The 25,000-nt window shown below is 41.2% G+C and overlaps 1 protein-coding gene across 3 annotated transcripts in view; it reads left to right on the top strand.

Moving 5' to 3' along the window:
* The window catches only part of ZEB2 (zinc finger E-box binding homeobox 2), a 114,188-nt gene that overhangs the window by 86,099 nt on the left and 3,089 nt on the right, over positions 1–25,000 (top strand). For all 3 annotated transcript variants that reach the window (XM_041409625.1, XM_041409633.1, XM_041409641.1), the window contains 6 exons: positions 2,329–2,400; positions 8,434–8,622; positions 9,323–9,537; positions 12,032–12,140; positions 12,996–14,965; positions 16,985–17,165. In XM_041409625.1, the coding sequence (XP_041265559.1) occupies positions 2,329–2,400; positions 8,434–8,622; positions 9,323–9,537; positions 12,032–12,140; positions 12,996–14,965; positions 16,985–17,165 (2,736 nt within the window). The remainder of the gene's footprint in view (positions 1–2,328; positions 2,401–8,433; positions 8,623–9,322; positions 9,538–12,031; positions 12,141–12,995; positions 14,966–16,984; positions 17,166–25,000) is intronic.

The following is a 25,000-nucleotide window of genomic DNA, read 5'->3' as shown; positions in this document are numbered from 1 at the left end:
CATGAAAAATTGCAGCGTGTACCCCGGTGACCTGCACAAAGAGAGAAGCAGAGCAGAGCCTTCATGAGCCTTGAATAATTTTTGGGAAGCAACTAGACACTGTAACTTCTCTTTACCACAGAAGAAAATGGCAATGAGGAAGGAAGTGCAGCAAAAAATCTTGAACATTACCACTATTATGCAAAAAAAAAAAAATAAAAAAAAGCTGTTAACTGTTTTCCCCTTGCTGACTGGGTAGACATGCCCTCAGATGGAAAACTTCTGATACTTGTGACTCCTTACTACCAGAAATCACATGAGATGATCAAGGAAGAAAATCACAATGGCTATATTTATATCGAAGGCTGAACTTCTCAGAAACACTGTACCTTGATTAAAATTTCTGGGAGGCTGCAATAAAAATATCAGATGTGAGGCTGGCTCAGCAGATCAATTATCATAATTGACAACATTTTATTAATACATATTGAACTCCTAAATGTTTTGGACGCAAGATAACCCCGTGAAAATGATCCTTAGAGAGGCAGAATGCCAGATCTGGGAAAAGAATCAAGGCTGGCTTGTCTGCTGTACAGTTTAAACAAATATTTTTCATCTGGTCTGCATATTCTATGCTTTTGTACAAATTTAGCATCTGTTTGTACCTGCATATTTTAACTTAAGAGCTTTCATTAATTTTTTTTTCTCTTTTTTTAAGCTTCAAAGCCATAAACATGTATATTTATACCACAGTATTGTACGCTGGTTGTAAAGCTCTGAATTAAGTCATTCTGTGCTTTAGTTTTGATTAGAATGATACAATTAGAACCTGTTATTCTACCAACTAATTACTTGTAGAGTGTGACATCTGAAGAATACTACAAGATTACAATTTTAGGAATGAACTGAGAATGTGCTCTGTTTATATTATTCCCCTATCTTCAGTCAAATCATTGTCATGGAAATGGATTAACACTGGGCCAGTTTCTGTCCTCATCAAAATCTTTCTAACAAAAAAAAAAAAAAAAAAAAAAAAAAAAAAAAAAAAAAAAAAAAAAAAAAAGTAATAAGAATTTTAATGCTTCATGTATCAATAACATTTTAATAGCATGCTTTGATCTTCTTGCCAGTCTATCGTTTGATTGGCCGAGCAGCATCCATCTTCCTGAATCATCATCGACTGGTGTTTGTTTCTGGGAAATTCTCTCATTTTTTAAAATTTATTTGGTCATCGTTGAACCACTTCTGGGTGCCTTATGTAATTTTATTTCTTGCAAGTGCATCTCAGTGATGATTAAAGAAGATTTTTTTTTCACTTAAATTTCAACTACCAAATTCTCTCACTTAAAAGAAAAGGAAAGGGAGAGATTGTGTGTTTGTGCATGTCCTCAGATAGAGAAAGGCTGGCATTTAGAAGTTGAAAAGGCGAGAAAGAAATTCTCTGTATAATTTCTTTTTTTGCCTGTGAAAGCCCTTTGGAAGGTTAAATCCTATCCAGGCTGCATGTGTGAATACCTGTTGCACATGAACTAACAAATTAGCAGCAAGAAACCAAGTTTGACAGGCAGGCTGAAACATCCAAGAAAATTGTTCTCCCCATATGGAACCTCTCCTAAAAGGTATTTTTATTCACTCTGAGCCCCCAGGTTCATGAAAAGTAAACAGATCCATACAAATACATAATAAATAATTTTACATGTGTTATGCTCATTTGCATGTGAATTAACCCGATTTATGGCCATAAAGGCAGACTTTGTCAGTGCACAGAAGATGCAAGCAAGTAGTAGTGGCAGAGGAGAACTTCCTACAGTTGAAGATTTGTCACATTTCTGCACCACTCAATATTAATACTTGCTGTGCCTCAAATGAGGTTAAAATGACTCTGACAGCTCAGATCTGTGTGGCGATAGATAGATAGAGAGAGAGATACAAGAAGTTCTTACATTTTCCTTCTGCATTTGCATTTTCTTCCAGGTATAGATCTCACAGTGTCTGTTAACTGATTATTTCTTTTAAATTAGGGGGAAAAAAAAGAACAAAAAAAAAAAATCCCTTTTCTCACCCGGCTGCTTATTAGATTTGATATTGGGAAAAGCCCTTCGTTTACTCTGAACAAGTAGTTCTGTTTTCCACCGCTCTCTGTCGTGTTTAAAGTAAATAAGTTCTCGTCCCTGCAGCACTGCTGAACTCATTCACTCCCCAGAACAAAGCCATTGTGTAGAGGTCCACAAGAGCCCTTTTCTCTCCTTCCCTGAGCGGGATCTTCCCCGGCACCGCAGCGTGCTCCCCAGCTTTGTGAGCCTTTCACCACCCTGCCTGTGCTAAAAGTGTGCATGCTTTGTTTCACAGAAGAAATGAAGGAAGATTATGACACTATGGGGCCTGAAGCCACAATTCAGACCACCGGAAACAATGGTACAGGTAAGGCCTTGCATGGAGCATCGCTTTTCTTTGGGAACACATAGAGCTAGCTGTGCATGACGAGTGAGAATGACAAAACAATCTATTTCTTGTTTTCAGTTAAAAAATCGGAAAATACTGACATAATTCTCCTGGTTTTTAATTCCTCCCAACTTGACCACGAGAGTGCAGTGACCAATTCATGCAGTGAAGAGTCCTTGCTACCCCTCCTGTGTTCCACAGCATTTTAGTCCCAGCTCCTTGTAGCTGCATTCCTTGGGAGATAGTAGTCCTCAGCAGTGTGAGGATATGTTTTCCCATGCAGGGTGAACCTTGGATAGTTTAAAGTAGCTGGGCCAAGATACAGTGGCCTTTTAATGAGAGAGATTGTATGAAGAGCTTGATAATGAGGATGGGGTGCACCCTCCTTGGCAGCCCCAGATTTGGGTGGTGCTCAGAGTGAGCTGCTTCAGAGACTGGAAACATCTTTTCAGCAAGACACACATAAACCCCTTACATAGATCCATAGACACACACACATATTTATGAGATTATAATGTTTCTGGCCAATCGTTTGTTGGGGTTTTTCTCCCACTTTTAGCATCTCTTTCTTTCCACTCTTAGAAATCAATACATTTGGTGGCACAAGAAGTGTGACAGAGATATTTAGCAGGCATCACCTCTGAGCCATCTCTTTTTCTGTAGCAGAGCAAACCAGCAAAATGTTCCTGTTGCTATTTTCTAATCCAAATGAATTCAGGGATTTACCATGTTCTTTCCAAAGGCCCCACTCTAGCCTCAGAACAGCTGAATGCCATACATCACCCTGTGTTTTTTCTGCATTTTGCCACAATTTGAGATCTTGCAGGTAGATTTACACAGCTAAAAGGAATAGTTTTCTAGTGTAAGTACATTTCTATCCATTCCATTATGAAATTTACTTCATAGGTAATACTCTCCACAAATATTACTGTAAAAGGTGGTACCAAAGTCTCACAAGGACTTTATTACTCACACTTTCCTGATGTTGGTAACACCCACATAAAACCCCAGTGCTCTTATTAAGCAACGCAAGAAATTTACTTTATCATTCTTGAGGGGGAAAATAATAGGAAAATAAAACCGTATCACTGCTTCCTTCATCCATTAGATTTATTATGCATGAAAGGAGGGTGGCACCGAGGCACAGTTCATCATTACGTATGTACTTAATGATGTTGCTGTGCAGAACTGGCTACATATGTATCTCAAAAGCTTATTTTATTTCCAAGAGACTGCAATAAAGTGGCGAACTGTGCTTAGCACTTGGAGAAACAGGATTTTAAAAGACATCTGATTCAGAAACAAGGTTTGATGGTTATCTGAATTACCATTACCAGAGCCTTTGAGGTCCCCTATCAGTCCGTGTGACTTCCTTTGCACATATTTTCCTTGCCATAACAGGCCTTGATTCTTTCATGCTTGCAATGTGGTCTGCTTGAAGGGGAAGACTTCATGTCCTCTTAGTCCTTCTCTTCCAGTATCTGATGTCCTTGTCTTCCAGCTCTTCATTGGCCTCACAAAATCTCTCTGGGGCCCCTCTCAACGAGCCCCTCTGCCAGCCCTGAGTGGGGTCCATGGGGTATCCTGCCTCTAGTGGAACCAGTTTTCCATGGAAGAAATAAGGGTTTCCCCTGCCCAGCTTGATGCACTGCAAACTCACGGCTCAAGGAGTGCTTTGCATTTAAAATGCAAGAGCTTCTCTGTGTGTTGCTCCTATCAATTCCTTCCCCAAATGTCCTGTGCAAGTCCTAGGCTCCTCTTTGCTCTGGCTATGGTGGCGGCTTACTCAAATAACCACCACAAGTTGCTCTGACAGTGTTTATTTCCAATCTTTTGTCACTGAGGTGCTCAGAGCCTCTTTCAGTGGGGGCTGATGCATTTTCAGCTTGGGCAGAACGTTTCTTTAGTTGCTGCAATCTCCATGGACTCTTAAGAGCAGTATCAGATTACTTAGGCATAATAAATACTCTCATAAATTAAATGCTTATGCCAATCTTTTCACCTTGAGAGGGAGATGCCAGGTGACTATGAGTACCTGTTGTTTCCTTTATTAGGAGTAAAATTTCCCCTTCATGCCCAGTGAGATGCCTCAACCATACTTGACAAATAAAGGGAAGAAATCAGTCCCTGAGCTTTAGGATATACTTCCTGGATAGTCTGGGAAGTGTTCAAAATTTTCTTCTTCAGCCTCACTTTAGGCTTTGGGCCTGTCTTGAGTGTTTGGCCTCAGTTTTTCCCTGCAGGTTATAGGGGATCTAATACTGTTGTTCAATAATGTAGCTGAGGTGAGGCTGAGACTCAACCCAATGAAAACACACATTCAACCAGAAAGTTTATGTAGGTGCATGCAATATTTTTGGTGCACTTTTAGCATCAAATTCTCCGCAAAATATTATTAGTAGAAAAAGAAAACGAAAAGAAAAGGTCTCAATTATTAAATTATTATGCTATTGTCAGAGTGGCCACTTCCTAGTAGTACTTTAAGAAAAATCTTGTTATCCCTACATTAATCAGCTGCATTTTTGTAATGAGCCATGGAGGCTTCATGGTGAAAAAGCAGAAGTGACCATTAGAGTGAAAATTTAGGATTTTGGTACTGCTAAACCAATTTGTAAATATTTCTCAGGATTTCTGCAATAGGAACTTGACGAAGTGATGTTTAGCAGAAGAACTTTTTAAAAGGTGAATGAAGAAATTCTTATGGTTTATTTTATTCTACCTTTTATGGTTATTGCAACTGGGATGTTTGCAGAGAATAGATTAACAAAATCCCTGCAAACAAACAGATAAATTTTCCTGGTTTTGATTAGTAACATCTGACAAAATTCAAGTAAAGATCTCTTAACATAATTTAAAGAAGGGAAAGAAAAACTTTCAGGGGGAGGAAAACAGAACCAAAACTTGGCAGGTTGGAGGACAGGCCGTTTTCAGGCTGTAATCTATGTGTACCAATGGGGGCCTCTCACTTCCTGGCTAATGAAGGCTGTGGTTTTATTAGCTTTGTTTGCGATTAAGGGCAGCTATCACCATCTAGCAGGATGAGTTCCCACACAAAATAACTGGTCTCCCAAGCTCCTTGGACCTCTCTCCCACTTTATCTTGAAAGGTCCTAAATGCCTCCAAAGATAGCTTTCCTTAATGTGTTTTATTTTTATGTGACACAGCCACATCAGCTTTTGGAGCTGAAAATATTTCTGCTCTCCAGGCTCCAATAATTAATTTAAAAAAGACTTATTTGGTGAGGTCACCCACCGTAGATCTCACTGAAATTCTTGCCTCACAGGAGGGGATGTGCAGTGTGTGTGTAGTGTCAGCCCACAAGGAGTCTGGGAATATGGCTTTGTACGTGGAAAATAAATCAGGGCATGGAGAGGGGAAGCAAGTCTTCCACCCAGAAGCTGAGAGACAAACGTAATGGTTGTCAGATGGGTCTTTTTAGTACCTCTGGATGAGCTTCCAGCCATGTCTGAACTGTCAGTAATGCTGCTGGTGAGAAACCAGCCCCACATGGACACCCTTGACTCTTTGTGTTAATCTGCAGCTTTGCAGCACTGGTTGTATTGTTTCAGTGAAGGGTCTATCAGCTTTTCCACTAAATCCCCTTGTTTTTAAGGGTTTATAATGTAGACGTAAACATTTGCTTTAGCTCCTGGATTGCATGTACGGACATAGAAGCTAAATAATCCTGAGAATTAGGAAGCCAAGGCTGGTAATATCGCAGCAGTCCTCCACAGCCTGTTGGATCAGCCTCCAGATAGACTTGGGGGCATGAAGGAAGAACCTCATTTTGGTTTGAGGTGGGGATGGAAGCTCCTAATGTTAACTCAGACCTTGCTAGGTGGCTTGAATCCTAATCCTATAAAGGCAGTTGCAAACTCCAAGTATCCCTAGTTTACCTGGGGAGAAAAAAGGGACACATGGAGCCATCCCATTTCTCCTCTCTGGAGAAAAAAAATCCATCTTCTTGCTTCACTTATTGGCTTATGGCCTAGGTTTGGCAAAATTAAACTTGTTTTCCTTGGATCTATTGCTAAGAGAGGAGAAGGAGTGGAGCTTGGGTAGTGCTAAGCCAGAGGGTAGATGATCTTGTAACACCTGGAAGATCTAGGCATAACAGGGGAATGATAAGTTAGATTTACAGCATAAAAAGTAAAGACTCAGCTCTTTTTTTTCCTGATAAAAACAACAACTCCTATACCTGCTGTGATGCTCTTGTGTGTAAGGTGTGCTCAGTAAACCACCATTTTGTTGTATTGTTCTCCCAGAACAACATGTAGGTAAAGTACTCTGTCTTCTCCACACTCACACTCCCATTCTCTAGAAGCTGCTTAATTTTGGTGTTGAAAGAGAATTGTTTCTCATGCTAATAACAAATGTTAACTGGAGCTGCAGTAGGACCAAGAGGAACTCTGTGGTGGTGTAGCCATTCCCTACAAAACCACTGTGATAGGAACAGAAGTTTCCTTCCAAAACCAGGGTCCCATGCCCTGTGCCATTTGGTCACTGTCACTAAAATACTGCAGAACGGTTGAGAAGCTGCTCAGCTGGTATGAAAAATAGGGCATATTTGTCTCAGCCAGAGGATTTGATTTTATCGGCTAAAGGGATGAGGTTTACAGAGACGGATATCTCCTTTTATCGATGACGCCGAGATCAGAGCTTCAAATCAGGCACTGCAGGCTCCCAGTTGTGCCCCAGTCAGAGGTCATGGCTCATTTTCACCACCAGCATCACTGCCTTGCATTTTCATGGGAAACTGAGGCAAAGCCTTCACTCATTTCTAAACACCAAGGAGCTGGTTAGTCTCTCATTTCCAGTGGTTGAAACCATAAACCCCTTGATTTCCACGTGATTACTCCGTGTTGCTCCCTGGCATCACTAACAGCAGAATTATGCTGTTTAGTATTTTACTTTTACATGAATAGTCCAGAACAGCCCATGGTGTTTGCTCATTTTTTAATTTCACCTCAGCAGAAATACATTAAAAATTTAATAAATCATAAGTTGTTCTTTTCATTTATGGTCAGTTAAAATATAGTATATTTAGTTCCCTGCCACCAACTGTGTCTCACAAGACTTGTTAAATAAACAACGTAACACAACTTAGAGGAAGAAAATCATAATCTCCTTTTTTCTTTTTCTTTTCTAGTATAATTATACTATTATTTGTCTGTAGCATCCCAGAGTTTTAAGGTCTTTCCTGTAAGCAGTGTTCATACTTGGAGGAGAAAGGCACATTTTTAGTAACAGGATGCTTTGTGGCTGAGCATGTATTATGTTTCATGGACATTGCATGGATAATAAAAAATTGAGATTACATTTAAAGAAAAGAAAGAAAACTCTTGTATGGACTGTCAAAGTGGTTTTGGGCTTGGTGACCCTCTAATGGTCTAAACCACGTGGCTCTATTGCAGAAATCATGAAGCAATAAGTTTTTAAAACAACCCATCCTCTCATTATAAGTTAATTTTTCAGGGAGGAAAGAAAAAGCAGGAAGATGTGAACAACTTTCTTCTTGTGCCTGACAAAGAGCAACCTGAGGAAAGGCCTGTCTCAGAAAAATTTGGTCTTTTACTACCTGCCATTGTCATCTCCCACACAGGGACTGTCTCAGGGTCTGCAGGATCCAGGGGCAGCTGAGCTCAGTCCTGTAGGTCGAGCTGTGCTCATACCAAAAGCTGTGGGACCCCCAGGAGCCCCGTGAAGGTTGTTCAGGTTCCAGCAATGAAAGATTACCTGCATTACCCAAGCCTCATAAACTTCTCCTGCTGCCCTGTAGAGCCCCATGTTCTTGTTAATTTAACTGCCTGCCTTTACTTCCATCCACACTGGTGGAAAGCTCACATTAATTTTATTGGGAGCTTGAGCAAGGCTGATGAGAGCAAGGATCCAGCTGCAGCCCCAGCCTTGTAGCTCCAGTATATCTGCTCCACCTCTAACACTGCTGACCAGCCCAGGCTCTCTGGGACGATGCACTCAACCATCCTTTCTTTTCCCCCTCTCTTATTTTAGTGAAGAACGCAAATTGCACGTCGGACTTTGAGGAATATTTTGCCAAAAGGAAACTGGAGGAAGGAGATGGGCATGCAGTCAGCATAGCAGAGTACCTGCAGCGCAGCGACACAGCCATTATTTACCCTGAAGCCCCTGAGGAACTGTCTCGCCTTGGCACTCCAGAGGCCAATGGGCAAGAAGAAAATGGTGAGGCTGTAATTCATTTTTAGCCAGTATCCTGACCTCGTGCAGCTGTTGCAATTATAAATGCACTACATGCCTGGGTGTTTACCTTAAAAATTGAAGAACAGCTGCAACGGCATGGAATTTCATGAGCAAAGATTGGGGCTGTAATTTCAGTGTATTGTGATTTTTTAGTCAGCACATTTGTATTATTTGGTGGGTGAACTGAAGAGCTGAATTTAAGGAGGAAAAAGGCTGCTGCTCTACTTGGGAGTTTGGGAAGTTTTAATAGAGTTTTAATGCAACAAAAGACGGAGTAGCCAGCCTATTGCTCTCCATTGCCTTGATGAATAATTGGAGAAGAGTCAGTAGGAAGGATTCGGTCAATGGCATAAGTAACATAATGAGCTGGGGCTGGAATGCAAATTGCCAATTGATCAGGAAAAGTATTTCTTAGTTTTCAAGCCAGCCAGGTCTGCGGGAGGAGTGATGCCCATAATTAATTTCCCGGCGGGGTCCAGAGCGGGCCCTGCGAGTCTGCCGTGGGCGTGCGCGGGTGCCGGTGCCTCCCGCCGCCGGTTGGAAGCGCAGTCCCTCCCTCCCGGGCAGCAGATTGCGGCGATTCCTCTCATACCATCCCGGGCAATCAGCCCATGAGCTGCCATTGATTTGCTGACCTTTTGGCCTGCCTCTCTCTTCCCCCCCCTCCCATCCCGGGGTGCAGACCTGCCACCTGGAACTCCAGATGCCTTCGCCCAACTGCTGACCTGCCCCTACTGCGACCGGGGCTACAAGCGCCTGACGTCCCTCAAGGAGCACATCAAGTACCGCCACGAGAAGAACGAGGAGAACTTCTCGTGCCCTCTCTGTAACTACACGTTTGCCTACCGCACCCAGCTCGAGCGGCATATGGTGACACACAAGCCAGGGACAGATCAGGTGGGGGGCTGGTTTTAAGTGATTTCTTTCTGTAATAACCCCTTAGAGAAACGATATTGCTTTGATTGGCAATCATTATTAATTTTTCATGGCATTTTGAAGATGCAGATCTTTTAATGGTAATAGCTTTAATTGAGGTCTAAATGATTTTTTGATGGTCTCTTCTAATATGATTTAATAGTCTTATGTTCACGATCGAATGAGTGTGTTAATTTCTAATTTAGAAATTTTATTTGCACTTTAACTTGACTTTAGTTTCGTTTTTATGTTCCTCAAAAAGTGAATGAAACTGTAGCATTTTAATTATACATTATTAAACATCTCAGCAATTTTAATTCCATTTTTCACCTAGTTTTACTTTGCAGTGTTGCAAATAGGAGCTCCAAGACATACTAAAAGATCTGCTAATATTTTTTCATTACTTTTTGAGTAACCTTTTCAATCACATGAAATTATGCGTATTTTGTATAATCGTTTGTTAGACATAATTACACATTTTGAGAAGAACTCTTCCGACAGTACATATAGGCTATCATTTGTGATTGTGCCACTAGAATTGGGCATTGCTCTCATTTGTATAGCCCGGCAGCGTATCTGCAATAAATCAAAGCCGTTTTTTCCTCGATGGGGTACATGTAATATTATATCAGTGCCACATTTAAGGAAATGCTGGTGTCTCAAACAGGTGACTGAGCTTCCCTAGTGCTCCTAGATGGGCTGGTGATAGACCTGTGCCACAAATTCTTTACACACTGGCAGAAAAACTGCTCCTAGCTGGAGAATTACTTCTAAAAACCCATCTTAATGGGTTGTAATGGAAACTCAAATGGTGTGGTTAAAAGTTGAATAAATAGATGTGTGCATTGTGTCAAATTATAAAGGCTTTATGCTGTATTTATTTTTTTTAAAAACCTGAAAATCACAATCTGTTGGATTTCTCTTGGTAGGTTTTTCTCAGCAGAAGGTAAATTCAGTTAGGCAAACACATATCTTCCTAATCACACGATTTTTGCAATTAGCATTTTTAAGAGAACAGTATCTTTTGCTTGATCTTAAATCAATATAAATGACTCCAGAGCGCTTTCTCCTTTCTTTCCTTCCCATGGCTTTTCCAGTAGACAAACACATTTTCCCATGTATATTTTTCCTAACCTGATCCACTGTAAGGTTCTTCCTTTTGCCTCGTGTCATTAAAAACACCAGGGGAGGGAACAAAACCCGCCTGGATATTTATCCAACGTAACTGCCTGAAATTTCACATGCGAGAGCGCGCTGGTACTGGCGCATTATGAATGGTAGCTTTGGTGTTGAAAAGTCCCCTCATTTGCTCATGGCATTTACAATTAGTAAATTAAAATGATTGTATCATATTAACAGTGGCACAACTAAAGTTTATAGTAGTCCTCGGAGGGCGATGGGGGGAGACAAAACAGCTGTTGCTGTTTGTTTATGCAACTCAGCAACATATGAGCGCGGGTCCCTCAATGGCGCGCGGCGGGCTGGGCTCTGCTTGATCTTTGAAGGTTGCTGCTGTTTGAACAAACCTCCCTGTGTCCCATGTAACACCATCTGTCTCGCCAGGAATGTGGGAAGAGGCAGCACACCCTCGCAGTTGTCATACCGTTTCGGCGCTGCCTTTTTTTTTTTTTTTTTTCCCTTCCTTTTTTTTCCTCCCCTTTTTCCCCCCTCCCTGCTCCTGCAAAAGGCTTTTGTGTCCTGGTTGCCTGCAAAAGGCTGACCTCTTACCTTGAGCATCCAGAGTGGCTACATGATTATCAAGATAATAATTATTTTTTAATTAATTTTGTTTTTCTCTCCAAATTCAAAGTCATGCGGCTTTCCTTGCTTGTTGCAAAAAGGTCAGCTTCCTTTGATTATATCTTTACACCCCTTTTAACTTGCAACTTTCCCTTGCCCCTCAGAAGAACACCAGGGAAAAACATGGCACGAAAGGTAGCTCAAGTCTTTCCTGCTGCTCTGTGATTTTAAAAAACATTTCCAGCAGCAGCTTATGCTGAAGATGCAGTCTCTCCTGCTTGATAATGAATTAAATCTTACACGAAATGCCACTAATGACAGTGTTTCTCTCTTTCCTCCACATGCAGTAAACAGAATTTTTAAACAAGCTGAGTCCCACATGTTCAGAATCTGCTAGGAATATTAAGAGCCACAGATCTTCTTATAAAACTGTTTCTCTCATTGTAAGTTACCTTAAAGCAACACATTTCTGATGAGAGACTTAGGAAATAATTCTAAAGCAAATATTGAACGCTCATGTGAAAGTACTTTCTCATTTGTTTCAGTTTACTGCCAACATTTTGATTTTTATTGCAACGCTGATGAGACAAATAAATGTACATGCAGACCTTTTGGTCCGCTTGACGAATTCAGAGTCACATTAATTTAATTTTTGTTTTTTTGAGCTTGAAATTCATGGTTTCTCTTGCATAAAATTTATGTTGGTATCTCTTTTGTTTTCTTCTTTTCCTCCCAGCACCAAATGCTGACCCAAGGAGCAGGCAATCGTAAGTTCAAATGCACTGAGTGTGGCAAGGCCTTCAAATATAAACACCATCTGAAGGAACACCTGCGAATTCACAGTGGTGAGTAGCGGAGGTGCTGGTGTGCTCATTTGCATTTTGTTTAATTAGTTGAGTTTTAAAGACTGCTTAAAATTTACACAGTTCTGCTTCTGGCTTCTTGGAGCTACCAAGGTATTTCATAAGTGATATCTGAGTCATCCTCATTTATCATGCTGTTAATACCACGGTCTTGCTAAAAGATTTGGAAATAGTAAAGCTTCCTGCAAATAATATAGATTGTTTGGCAGTTTGAGTTCAGAAGCATTCATTCATTGCTGTGCAGCAGGAGCCTGAAGAGTTCATTATATTTTCCAAAATAAAAAGTCCCCCTGAGTGAAATACAACTGATATTCTCAGATAACAAGAAACTGCCAAGCCTCTCAGATTGAATGACTTGAGCATTTTGGCTCTCCTACTTGATGCAGAATTCAGCACAGAAAATGTCACCAGGCTCAGCACAGGCACAAACTGATGTGGTGGTTCTAACATCAGGACTCGCTTTCTCATACAGGTCCTCATATCCAGTGAAAATTCCATTCTGGGGGAGAAAAAAATAAAAAATAAACAAATCAAATTTGAACAGTCTTGATTTGATTTGACTCTCTTCCTTACAGGGTGCTTACATGTGATTTGCCCTGGTCAGTCTGGAGCCAATCTCACACTTTGATGGCTTTTGCCACTTGGAGACTCTGGGTCCAAACTGACCTGTAGAAAGAGGAGGGTGAAGCACTGGTGGCATGTGTCCATGTTCAGAGAATTAATATTTCCTTCACTATTAATCACTGGATTAGGTGATCAGTTAGATACCAAATGCAATCTCTTGCAACTATAGCAGCAAGAATGATAATTAACATTTGGTTTTAATTATCATTTTAGGTGAAAAACCATATGAGTGTCCAAACTGCAAGAAACGTTTCTCCCATTCTGGCTCCTACAGTTCGCACATCAGCAGCAAGAAGTGTATTGGTTTAATCTCTGTAAATGGCAGAATGAGAAACAATATCAAGACGGGTTCTTCTCCTAATTCTGTATCTTCCTCTCCTACTAATTCAGCCATCACACAGCTGAGAAACAAGCTGGAGAATGGCAAACCACTTAGTATGTCTGAGCAAACAGGCCTACTGAAAATTAAAACAGAACCACTAGATTTCAATGAGTACAAGGTTCTTATGGCCTCACATGGGTTTAGTGCAACTAGTCCTTTTATGAATGGTGGACTTGGAGCAACCAGCCCCTTAGGAGTTCACGCGTCTGCTCAAAGTCCAATGCAGCACTTAGGCGTAGGGATGGAAGCACCGTTGCTCGGGTTTCCTGCGGTGGGCAGCAATTTAAGCGAGGTGCAGAAGGTCCTACAGATTGTGGACAACACGGTTTCCAGGCAGAAAATGGACTGCAAGGCTGAAGAGATCTCCAAGTTGAAGGTTTACCATATGAAGGATTCATGCTCTCAAGCCGAGGAACAAGGAGTTACCTCCCCCAATATTCCCCCCGTGGGTCTTCCAGTAGTAAGTCATAATGGTGCCACTAAAAGTATTATTGACTATACATTAGAGAAAGTCAATGAAGCCAAAGCTTGCCTCCAGAGCTTGACCACAGACTCAAGGAGGCAGCTCAATAACATTAAAAAAGAGAAACTGCGAACCCTAATAGACCTGGTAACTGAAGACAAGATGATAGAGAACCACAACGTATCCACACCATTTTCATGCCAGTTCTGTAAAGAAAGCTTTCCTGGTCCCATTCCGTTGCATCAGCATGAGCGTTACCTGTGTAAAATGAACGAAGAAATCAAGGCAGTCCTTCAGCCTCATGAGAACATGGTTCCCAACAAACCTGGAGTGTTTGATAAGCAAGCCCTCTTGCTGTCATCAGTACTTTCTGAGAAAGGAATGACTAGCCCCATCAACCCATACAAGGACCACATGTCTGTACTTAAAGCATATTATGCTATGAACATGGAGCCCAACTCTGATGAACTACTGAAAATTTCCATTGCTGTTGGCCTTCCTCAGGAATTTGTGAAGGAATGGTTTGAACAAAGAAAAGTCTACCAGTATTCAAGTTCCAGGTCACCATCACTGGAAAGGGCCAGTGCCAAGGTGGCGCTGGCTGCCACCAACAACACTCCCACTAAAGACTCTTTGTCAGCCAGATCTCCAATAAAGCCTGTGGACTCTATAACTTCACCATCTATAGCTGAACTCCATAACAGTGTTACTAATTGTGATACTCCTCTCAGGCTAACAAAACCTCCTCATTTTACCAATATTAAGCCAGTTGATAAATTGGACCACTCTAGGAGCAATACTCCTTCTCCTTTAAATCTTTCTTCCACATCTTCTAAAAACTCCCACAGTAGTTCTTACACTCCAAACAGTTTCTCTTCTGAGGAGCTTCAGGCTGAGCCATTGGACTTGTCTTTACCAAAACAAATGAAGGAACCCAAAAGTATTATAGCCACAAAGAACAAAACAAAATCTAATAGTGTAAGTTTAGAACACAACAGTGTTTCTTCATCATCTGAAAACTCAGATGAGCCACTGAACTTGACTTTTATCAAGAAGGAGTTTTCTAATTCAAATAATCTGGATAAAAGCACTAACCCAGTATTTGGTATGAACCCATTTAGTGCCAAACCTTTATACACAACACTTCCACCACAGAGCGCATTTCCCCCAGCCACTTTTATGCCACCAGTCCAGACCAGTATTCCTGGGCTGCGACCATACCCAGGACTAGATCAGATGAGCTTCCTACCACATATGGCCTATACCTACCCAACTGGAGCAGCTACTTTTGCCGATATGCAGCAAAGGAGAAAGTACCAGCGGAAACAAGGATTTCAGGTAAATGGTTTCAACTGTTTCCTGTTTTGAAAGGCTAGAATTTAGTATTTTGTGATGTGTCCTCTTAGAGAAAAAAAAAAAAAGCCCAAAGCTATAATCAACATTTCCAACAAAATTAGCAGAGTTTATTTAAGTCTGAACTTGGAAAGATGCGGTGGAGTAGGAAAATAAACTGCAGTTAACTTAAGAGTACCTCTGCTTGGGTTCACAAGCAGTACTAATTACTTTTAACAGGTTTAATGATCTTTGTTCTGTTAAGAGTTCAGCCATTTCTAATTAGATTTGTATATCAATATAATAACAACAACAACAACAACAACAACAACAACAATAATAATAATAATAATAATAATGTCCATTAAAAGTTGTATCCTAGAGGAAAAAAAGGAGGAAACTTTGTAGAGAAATTTGTCTCTTCAGGGCATAACTACATTTCAGCACAAAGAAAAAAGCAGTGTGAGATCCCTTTGGAGTCACCTCCATACTTGGACACAAAGTTGTTGTATCCCCCTAAGCAGATGTCCATAGACAGAGCCTCATAGACACTGTAATCCCTTGAAAGAGATTCCTTCTCTGTATTTTTGGGGGATTGTTCACCCACTATTCATGGGAAAGTTGTCCTCTCTTCTCACAAATGTCTGGGGGATGAGTTGACCCAAAGCCCCTTCCTTTGGGACACCTACTGGTCTTCCAGATTCTTAGTCCTCTAATCCTGCCAGTCATCTGGAACAGCTTTGAAAAAACCCCAGAGATTAAATGAAATTATTTGGAGAGGTAGCAACCAGGGCCCTTAATCACAGACAAAGTCTTTCCCTGGACATGTAATCTGGGTCAGCACTTCTTCATGCCCAGGTACAACCCATAATTCTTCCTTCAGGTCATCCCAGAGTCAACACAAATGTAGCAAAGGATTTTGTCCCCTGCATACCTGCAGTGAAGAGCAGCTCCACAGAAGTCTTGTACTTTTATAGCCTTTTGCTGGGTGCATTCAGATATAATGTACAGAGTTTAGTTAAATGAGATTAACTGATTATAGATTAATAATTTTTTCTTACATTTGCGCCTGTTCCCCCATGTCCTATTACCGTCCATTAGTAATTTTACTGACTAGTAAATGTTTTATAGTTTCAAATGTGAAAATCAGGTATGGTTTTACATTACAGACTGTAATCCCTCTTTGCACAATAGGAGCATAAATAGCACTGCACCTCCATAACAGCTGTTCCACTATTCCAATTTACAGTACATCTGCCCTCTTTGTAAATGTATTTAAGCCTATTTAATCTTCTCTAATATTAATTAGTGCAAACCTAGTCTAAGAAAACTGAACTGTGTGATAGCAAATGGAAATGTATGTTATCATGCAAGTTTGCACTCTCTTTGGATCGAGACAAAATAAATATCAAGAAATTTAATAATTTACTGATCCACATTCATTATTGCTTAATGCTGAAGGCTGTTTTAACATAGATAGAACATTGATAAAAAGTGTTATTAATATTCCCTATTTCAAATTACAAAATTAAATATAAAAATATAGCTTGAGGCCTTTAGTCGGGAGACATACATTTAAATGGATTGCATAATAATAACATTTGTACCTAAATATAAAATTCAATTAAAACCTTTCTACAGATACAGAATGCACCCAAGTTTTGGAATTTTGAAAGGAATGATCCCTTAGCTTACATTTACCTCTGTAAAATAATACAATACCTTTTGCTGGCCATGAAGAGCCTCCCCTTCACACTTTCTTGGAAATATTTAGTGCTGATATGGTAAATACTGTTGTGTTGTGCAAACCACATTACTGCAGAGTGCTCAAAGACAGAAAGTTGGTTTGAGGCATAGAAGTAGAAGGCTCCTCTTTATTTCCATACATTCCATCAGCTGTAGTTTTATTATTCATATTCCTAAGCTAAGAGGAACCACCGAGGCATGTTTATAACTTCCCTGGGGTGGTTGGTGGGAAGGATGGGTGGTGGGAGCAGCTTTTGCTGACGAGTGGTTCCGTCACAGGGAGAATTGCTTGATGGAACCCCAGACTACATGTCCGGCCTCGACGACATGACGGACTCTGACTCCTGTCTGTCCCGAAAGAAGATCAAGAAGACAGAAAGTGGCATGTACGCGTGTGACTTATGTGACAAGACATTCCAGAAGAGCAGTTCCCTGCTGCGACACAAATACGAGCACACAGGTAGGACAGCCGCGCACACCGAGGGCAGGGTTGAGGGTCATGCTTTGTTCTTCACAATCTTCCATGAGTACACTCGTGCAGGTGCTGAGGCTTTCAAAAAATTCTTTTGCTCTGTTCTGAGTTATTTTTTTTTAAATTTTTCTTGATGGTTACTGCGTGGTTAAGGACAGTTGGGTGTGATGGGGTAAATGTTGGTAGGTGCTGTGGCAATCATCATCTCCCAGGCCAAGCCCTCTGGAAATGAGACAGGCTCTAGCACTCTTGGTCAACACAAAGTCTGGCATGGGAAGGAAGAGTGACATTGTATTTCTTGTTCCTTAGACGCTATCTGACCCTGCTCCATTTAATCCAATAGGAAAAGGGCCACTGACATTATCAGCTCTGGCCAAGTTATCTGAAAGTCAACAGCTCAGGGGGTTTCCTCTCGCAGTGATTTTGCACACCAGCAGCACAAGCAGGTTGCAGTTCACTTTTTCACTTCCCAGTTAATGCTCAGGGAAGGTTCCTTTCTTTCCTGAGTAGGAAGTGATTTTTGTCTAGTTCAAGGAAGCTTGCCAAAGCTCACCACGCACTGTCAGCTTAAAAAATGCTTTGGTTTGAAAAAGACCTTCTATCACACCTATGCTGGCCGTGGTTCCCCTTACAAACAGTGCTCCCTTCCCCACTGTCCGCCAGGACAGAGCTCTCTGAGGGCCACACATTGGTTCAGCATGTTTCAGTTAGGGGAAAATGGGACCGGAGCTTCCCAAATAATAGAGATATCAAGTTATGTTGGACAAAGGGAATGTGAATTATCATCTGAATTATTGTGCAGCAGGACATAAACCAAACTCCGACTTCCTAGAGTTAGAAAAAGTTTACTCAGGAGGAAACTTGCCTTAACTTTGAAAGCTGAGTCCCGCTTCAGGAAATGAAGCAAGTCACATCATCCTTCAATCTCACCATGCGAGGGTAAAAACCTTATACCTCTATATTAATACATCTTCCAGGCCCCACATAACCCTTTGGCTTTTCACAGATGAAAAATTTACAATTCAGAAGTGGATGGTGCCTTTAAAACAAAATCCTTTACTTTGTTATTTTTCCTTCTTCTACTTTTCTTCCAAATTTTAAGCTAATCCCACAACGGAAAATACAAAAGGAAGTTAAAATACACGTGGGATTAGGAAAGAAAATTGAAAGCAACATTTTGGACTAGATCAGCCAGTTCATTGGCAGAATGTGCTTCCCACTACATTATTCAGATCAAATTGTTTATTCAGTAGAAGAAGCTTTGAAGGCTTTACGTCCCTGCACCTTTCCTCTCCTGAATGATTTTATTACAGCCATCTGCAAACATTATGGTTTACTACACTACTCCTGTAAAGCTCTTATGTTAGAACTGGCCTTCATATATATCGGGATCTGGACATATGGTTGAATCCCATAAAGTTGGTAGTCCATAAGGTCGACAGACATATGGTTGAAAGGCTGAAAATTTGACAAGCTGAAATGTGTGCAATCACCTTGATTTGCAAAATAAACTGCATTTGTAATAGCAAAAATATGTTGTGGTCTGGAAGTAGCATGGGAACCCACTGCCTAGAAAAATGCCACACAGCTGCAAAGTGAGGACTCTTCTCCTGCTTCTTTCCTCTGTCCCTTTTGGCTTCTCAACTTCACGTCCATCAGTTTTATGGGACTCAGCCTTATGATCCAGAACATGTATAGGGTGTCAGATTTAATACGCTAGAACTACAGCACATCATCAGGCTGGAGCCTGGCATTCAGGGACAGGAAGGATGGTCTTGTGGCAGAGGCACAGGCGCTGAGAGCATTGCACTCTTCCCTGCCTCACCACAGACTTCCTCAGTGAATTGCAGCAAATTGCTTCAGCTTTCTCTCACCTTCGCCCATCTTTGAAACACGGGGAAATGATACCAGCCCGCCTCTCTGGGGTGTTGTAATTATTAATTCGTGCTATCCTGTGATGGAGCTCACTGGATAAAGAGGGAAGTACTATTATCAGGGATGTGTTTGCTTTTATGGAGCCTCAGTGCATCACACCAGTGTTTGAGTGGGTGGGAGCTCTGAAGGGCTTGGCTGGGCCAGCCCCAATACCTCATGCACAGCCTTCAGGAGGAACACTGGACTGGCACTCTGGCTGATGGCTCAGGTGCCTCTTAGGTGAATTTCAAATTAATTTGATAGTTTCAGACAGAGCTTGTAATTGCATTAATAACATAGGTGTGAAACTGCAGTCCATGCTTGGTGGAAGGAACCCAATTGAAAGCAACAGCCTCTTCTGCCTTTGGGGTCACTGTAAGAGCAGGCCCAGGTTTCTCAACCAACTTTTTGAAACCTAAAAATGAGGAAAAAAAAGCCCTTTTTTTCTGAGGGTGTTGCTGTTCTCTGAGGAGCTGATCATGACCTGGTGTAGCTTCATTAAAAACATGTTTTAGGAGGAACTGGAATGCTCCATGTCTTTCCTGGAGAAGCACAAAATAATGGATGTTGTTTATATCAATCTCCTTTTTTCTGTGTAAAAAGAATATATGTGTTTTATTTGAACTTTGGGGCAATCAGATTTTTATTTGTCACCCCTTCTCAGGGTCTGTGTATCTATTGCAGCCAGTGATAGAACAAGAGTTAAAAGAGTCAGACAGAGGCCCCTAAAAATTTATCACAGAGAAATCATTTGAAGCACAACATTGACAGGTAAAACTACATAAGCTGTCTGAATCATTGTTTACTGATAATAAAGTGTTGTAAAGGAGAAAACAGGAATGTTTAGGTGTTGCAGTGGAGCTGAGTTTCTGTGCCAGGGCAAGAAGAATAGGATTTGGGCAGTTCTTTTTGTTAACCCAAGAACTTTTGGTAGGACCATGCAGCCAGCTGTAGGACAAAGAGCTCTGTGATTACCTCTGTACACCATGCCTGCCACAGCTGGAACACAGTAGAAAAAGGGCCACAAATTTCACAATCCCTAGTTTTTAATTTGTGCATTATTGGTGGTATTCTGTAATAGCTTTCAGCTTCATGGGGAGAAGGAAAATTTCTTGTGTTACTGCAATAAGTGAATTGCATTTGTTCTGGCTCATCTGAAATTTAGTGTAGAGGCCACTGTTTGTTGCAGAACCAAATTCTGACAATTTAATTTTGGGATGCCATTGAATTTTGAGAGAAGTTATGTGTCCCTCTTAGAGCCTGAGCTTCACAAGGTCCTGTTTCCTTAAAGCCAGAGGATGCAGCGCTGTAATTAGGGTGCAGAGCATGGCAGGTAGCACAGGCATTCAGTGCTCACATGATTTTCCTGTGGAATCTTACAGACTCATCCTAATTTGGACAGGCTGAAATTAGTTGAGCCAATATGGGATGTGTCTAATCTCAGATTTTTCCAAGCTGCTTAGCACAAGGTTCAAGACACTTTCCTTATGAAAGGTGAAGAAGGTGGTTGCCTTCACGCCAAAGCAGCTGTGCTTTGGCAAGAAAAAATTCTTGGTGCTGCTGAGAAGGAGGGGAAACCAGGAGTGAGGGAGTGAGCAGGAGAGCAAACAGAAAAATGGAGCATCTAGAAATACAGAAATATCCTGGCTCCTGGTCCAGCCATGGAGGAGTAAGGTGAAGGTTAATGTTTGTTCTGCCCTCGTCAACGCCCGTGTCTGCCACACACCAGCTTTGTTGTAGCTTCACAGGGGAACTCTCAGCGTGCCTGCTCTGCAACAAAAGCTGGAAACAGTTTTTCAGAATCCTACCTAGAAATTTAAAATCCTTTCATTGTTGTTCTATATTACATCATATTCTATTTTATTACTTGTGTGGGCTGTCGAGGGCCTCATAGCTGTGCTAGGGCTTTCATCCTTTCCTTTTCCACTGTATATTTTATTAAGACCTCTTTTTTATTTTTGTAGCTTTCATGCTGATGCAAGCACTAGTTTTATTTCCAGATTGATTCTGTAAACTAAATATTGTTCTTGAGCCTGGTAGCAAATCAGCTCTCTCTGGCTAGTATTTTGAATTCCCAGCTTGGGAGTTTTCTTTATTTAGAGCTTGATTCATAAAAAATTTACATGCTATTTAAAGGTTATTTTTTCTTGCTTTACTCTGATGCAAGTTTAGAATTCCCCATTTTACACTCAAATAAAGGAAAAAAAAAGGATATTCTATGTTTGTGTCTGCAGACAAGGTCTACTATTGAAAAAGGAACAGGTGCAGCTTGGGCAATTATATATAAATTGCATTTATCTTGCACCTTTGACCGCTTTGCTATACTCTGGCCACTAATCCATCTCCACTGGGACTACATCTAACATCCAAACCCCCGAGCAGCTTCAAAAGGACTGCCTTAAAAAAAAATAAAAAACAAACTGTCACAATAATGTTTCCTTCTTTCCTCCAAATAGTGGGATTTCTGTTTGGCCCCCTCCCACGGAAAAGAGACCCACTTGCCTTAGGCAAAAGATGGGTGATATTTAGTCTGGGACCAGTGACAGCTTGTGATCTAATGTCTTGTGACTTTTATACCACTGCAAATGGGAAATGCACAGCTTTTCAAAGACTTTTAGCCCAGGAAGACTGAGAGATACTTACTTACTTACAGAGATTTTTGTTGTTGTCTTGTTTTAACAGAAATGCAATTTTAGAGACATTGCAAACAGATTAGTTATAACTTCCCCTCTGTAGATTGAGCGTGGGCCCCCATAGGAATCTGTGTTTTGCAACGAAGCAAAAAAGGCCCAAACATTTCCTCTAGATATTTGATAGAGATTTATCATTTAATTTCATTGCAAAATGTGGCATCTGCATCACTTATCCGTCTGATGAAACACAAGTGTTTCATGAGCCCTTCTGTGAGCTTCCTTGGGTCCATCTCTCCTAGCTCCATCCCCCATGGATGACACAGGGGATCTTGGATGGGATTGGATACAACCTGTGGGGTGGTATGTCAAATCTGCTTCCTTTTGACCTATCTCTGCTCCAATGGTGTTATGAATTTTGTGACACTGCACGACAGTGCTCTAGGACAAGGTGATGGCTTAGAAATGAAGAGTGGGTTTAGATATTAGGATTTTAGATATTAGGGAGATACTATTAGATATTAAGAAGAAAGTCTTCACTGTGAGGGTGGTGAGGCTCTGGCCAGGTTGGCTAGGGCTTGGAGCAACCTGGTCTAGTGGAAGGTGTCCTTGCCCATGGCAGGGGATGGAATGAGATGAGCTTTAAGGTCCCTTCCAATCCTAACCAGCCAGGGATCCTGTGGTTTCCTAAAACTGTAGGTCCTCCTCATCCACCTACAATTGCAGACTTACCCCCATCCTCAGTGTAAAATACCTTAGTCCAGTTTTATTTTACGACCTACTAACATATTGTAGGGATTAAACACTCATTTTAAATGTCTGGAATATTGGGTTTTGCGCATGAGGGGAAGAAAATAATTCTGCAAATGTTCGGAAACCTGATACATTTAAAAACATATTTCAATTAGTGTTGTAACAGCTGCACACTGAGCACTGCTAAGGTATGTTATGTGGTGTCTGAACAAAGAACTTTGCCCAAGCTGTCAGGTTCCCTCAGATCAAAACTGAGGCCTTGATATGGATGTGATAGACTAAATAGCTCTAGCATTGCCTTTTTAGTGCTAACATAAATTAATATGAAAATATGAATTATTTTAATCTGTTCATTTCTAAATTAATTTATAAAATATGGATGATTCCCTGCCAGGCTACATCTGTGTGTGGCACGAATGCCACATGCAAGGGATGAGCAAAGCAGGCAAAGACTGAGGGATGAGCACATCACCCAGGCTTTGGAAGGGTGGGTGGAGACAACTCTGGATGAGAGCAGTGGAGGTGGCTCACTTCTGTTTCAGGAAAGGAAAAGGGATGGGAGCTGGATGGAGCACAACTGTGGGGTGAGAACCATAGATAGAATGGTTTGGGCTGGAAGGGAGCCCTAAAAGTCATTTAGTCCCTGCAATGACCAAGGAAACCTTCAACTAGGCCAGACTGCTCAGGGCCCCATCCAGTCTGACCTGAAATATTTCCCAGGATGGGACAGAGAAGGGTGCAATGGGCATCAGATGTAGTGCACAATAAAAAAAAAAAATCAGGGAATTCGAAGTAATGGAGAAGTGATGGTGGAGAAGTGGAACAAGACGAGGGTTGGGCTTCTTCATGTTAGGGAAAAGTAAGTCAGAGGGAGGGACTGAGATAATGTGGGCAGTTCAGTGAGGAGGACACTAAAAAGGTGCTGAGGAAAAGCAGAAAGTCTGCAAGGAGCAAAAAAGAAACAAAATTAGCAATTATTGAGGTATTAGCAAGGGGACATCATTGTGTTACTCTGAGGGTAATGAGCAGGACAACTGGGTCAGGGCAGAGGTTCATCCCATTGGGTGTTGGTAGTGCTGGGAAAGCTCCCACCTCACCCGTGAGGGTTTTCCACTGGCAGTGCTGGGGTTTGAGAGCGCTTAGGCTGAGAGTGCTTTGGCATTTTAAGCTAATTTGAGTAAGTGACTTGATCGTGCTTAAATCTCCTGAGCTAAGACTCTGGGATTTCCCCTTCGTGGCTAAACTTGTGCCCTGAATCACAGGTAGCTGACTCCAGCTCTGGATTTGGTGCACCCCTAGGTCAAGGCTGGAGGTTCAAAGCCAAAATACATTTATAGCTCAAAGCCCAGAGTTTTCTTTGAGTTTGACTTTAAACCAACAGGTTAAATTGGCAGAAATGCAGATTTAGGAAACAGTTCACACAAGTAATATTGCTATAATTCAATATATCAAGTTTGAATTTTCAGTTTTACTATAAAGAGAAATAAAGGGAAAAAAGAAACCTTGTATGCGTGCAGACCTAGGAAATCTTTTACAAAGAAATGCAGCAGTCTGAGCCCTAATTTCCAGGCATCTACTAGTTTTCCTGTCACTTGGTTACTTTAGCTGTGGTTTCTCCTGTATTTTCCTCGCTGCCAGATCTCCCCTTCATTTCATAACACAATTTTGGCTTCCTTGAGGATTCGTTAATCACACCTTATTAAATGTGAACTTTCACAGTGGGATTTGAAGGTAGCTGTGACTGGATAGAAAAAAAATTAGCATAGTTCTTGGTATTCATTCTTAACAACTTTGCTATGAAAGTGGAGTTTTTTTCTATGCCTGACTTTCCATGCTCTCATGTCCCAGGGAAAAAAAATCAGATCAGGTTCATAAAGGAGCAGCTTGAGTTTTCCTGGAAGCTGAGATCCTTCAGTGATCTGAAAATATTTATATTTTTTCCTGCTGTATTTCCTTCCATGCTGGTGTTTCCTAGCCCTTTGCTCTTGGCTGGCAGTCCACCATACCCATCCTCTCCCTGCTTCTGCTTCTTTAAAATTAAAGAAACATCACACTTTCACAACTGACAGGATGGAAGGGCTCTGGTGTGAAGTTTATTCCTGTTCTGGTCACATGCTGCATGAGCTAAGTATGATAAATACGCTCAAGGAATCAGGCCAGTTCACTAATAAGTTCCTAACGATCTGCTCTAGCAATAGGACATGCAAAGCAGTGATCTACATTTCAGGCACCAAATACCAGGATTTTAATACCCATGGAAAATCGCATGAAATATAAAATAATGACCAATTGGCATGGTTGCAGCACCCAGCTGAATGACACTTAGATTATAATTTGACATTTCCAAAATTTAAAAAGAAATAAAATCGGCTGAAGGTACTACTGTTTGATTTTATTTTTTGCCTTCTGCAATCTAAGTTTGGTGATCGGTCTTCACTAATTCCAATCTCTGCACCATATGTTATGTCTGGATATCTCACGGTTGCATCATGCTTTGCTGAGTTTTGTCGTGTGGCATCATGCTGA

Source organism: Onychostruthus taczanowskii, unplaced genomic scaffold (genome assembly GCF_017590055.1).
Source record: "Onychostruthus taczanowskii isolate IOZ18803 unplaced genomic scaffold, ASM1759005v1 scaffold10, whole genome shotgun sequence".
Classification (NCBI taxonomy): domain Eukaryota; kingdom Metazoa; phylum Chordata; class Aves; order Passeriformes; family Passeridae; genus Onychostruthus; species Onychostruthus taczanowskii.
This window is presented reverse-complemented; position numbering and strand designations above follow the sequence as displayed.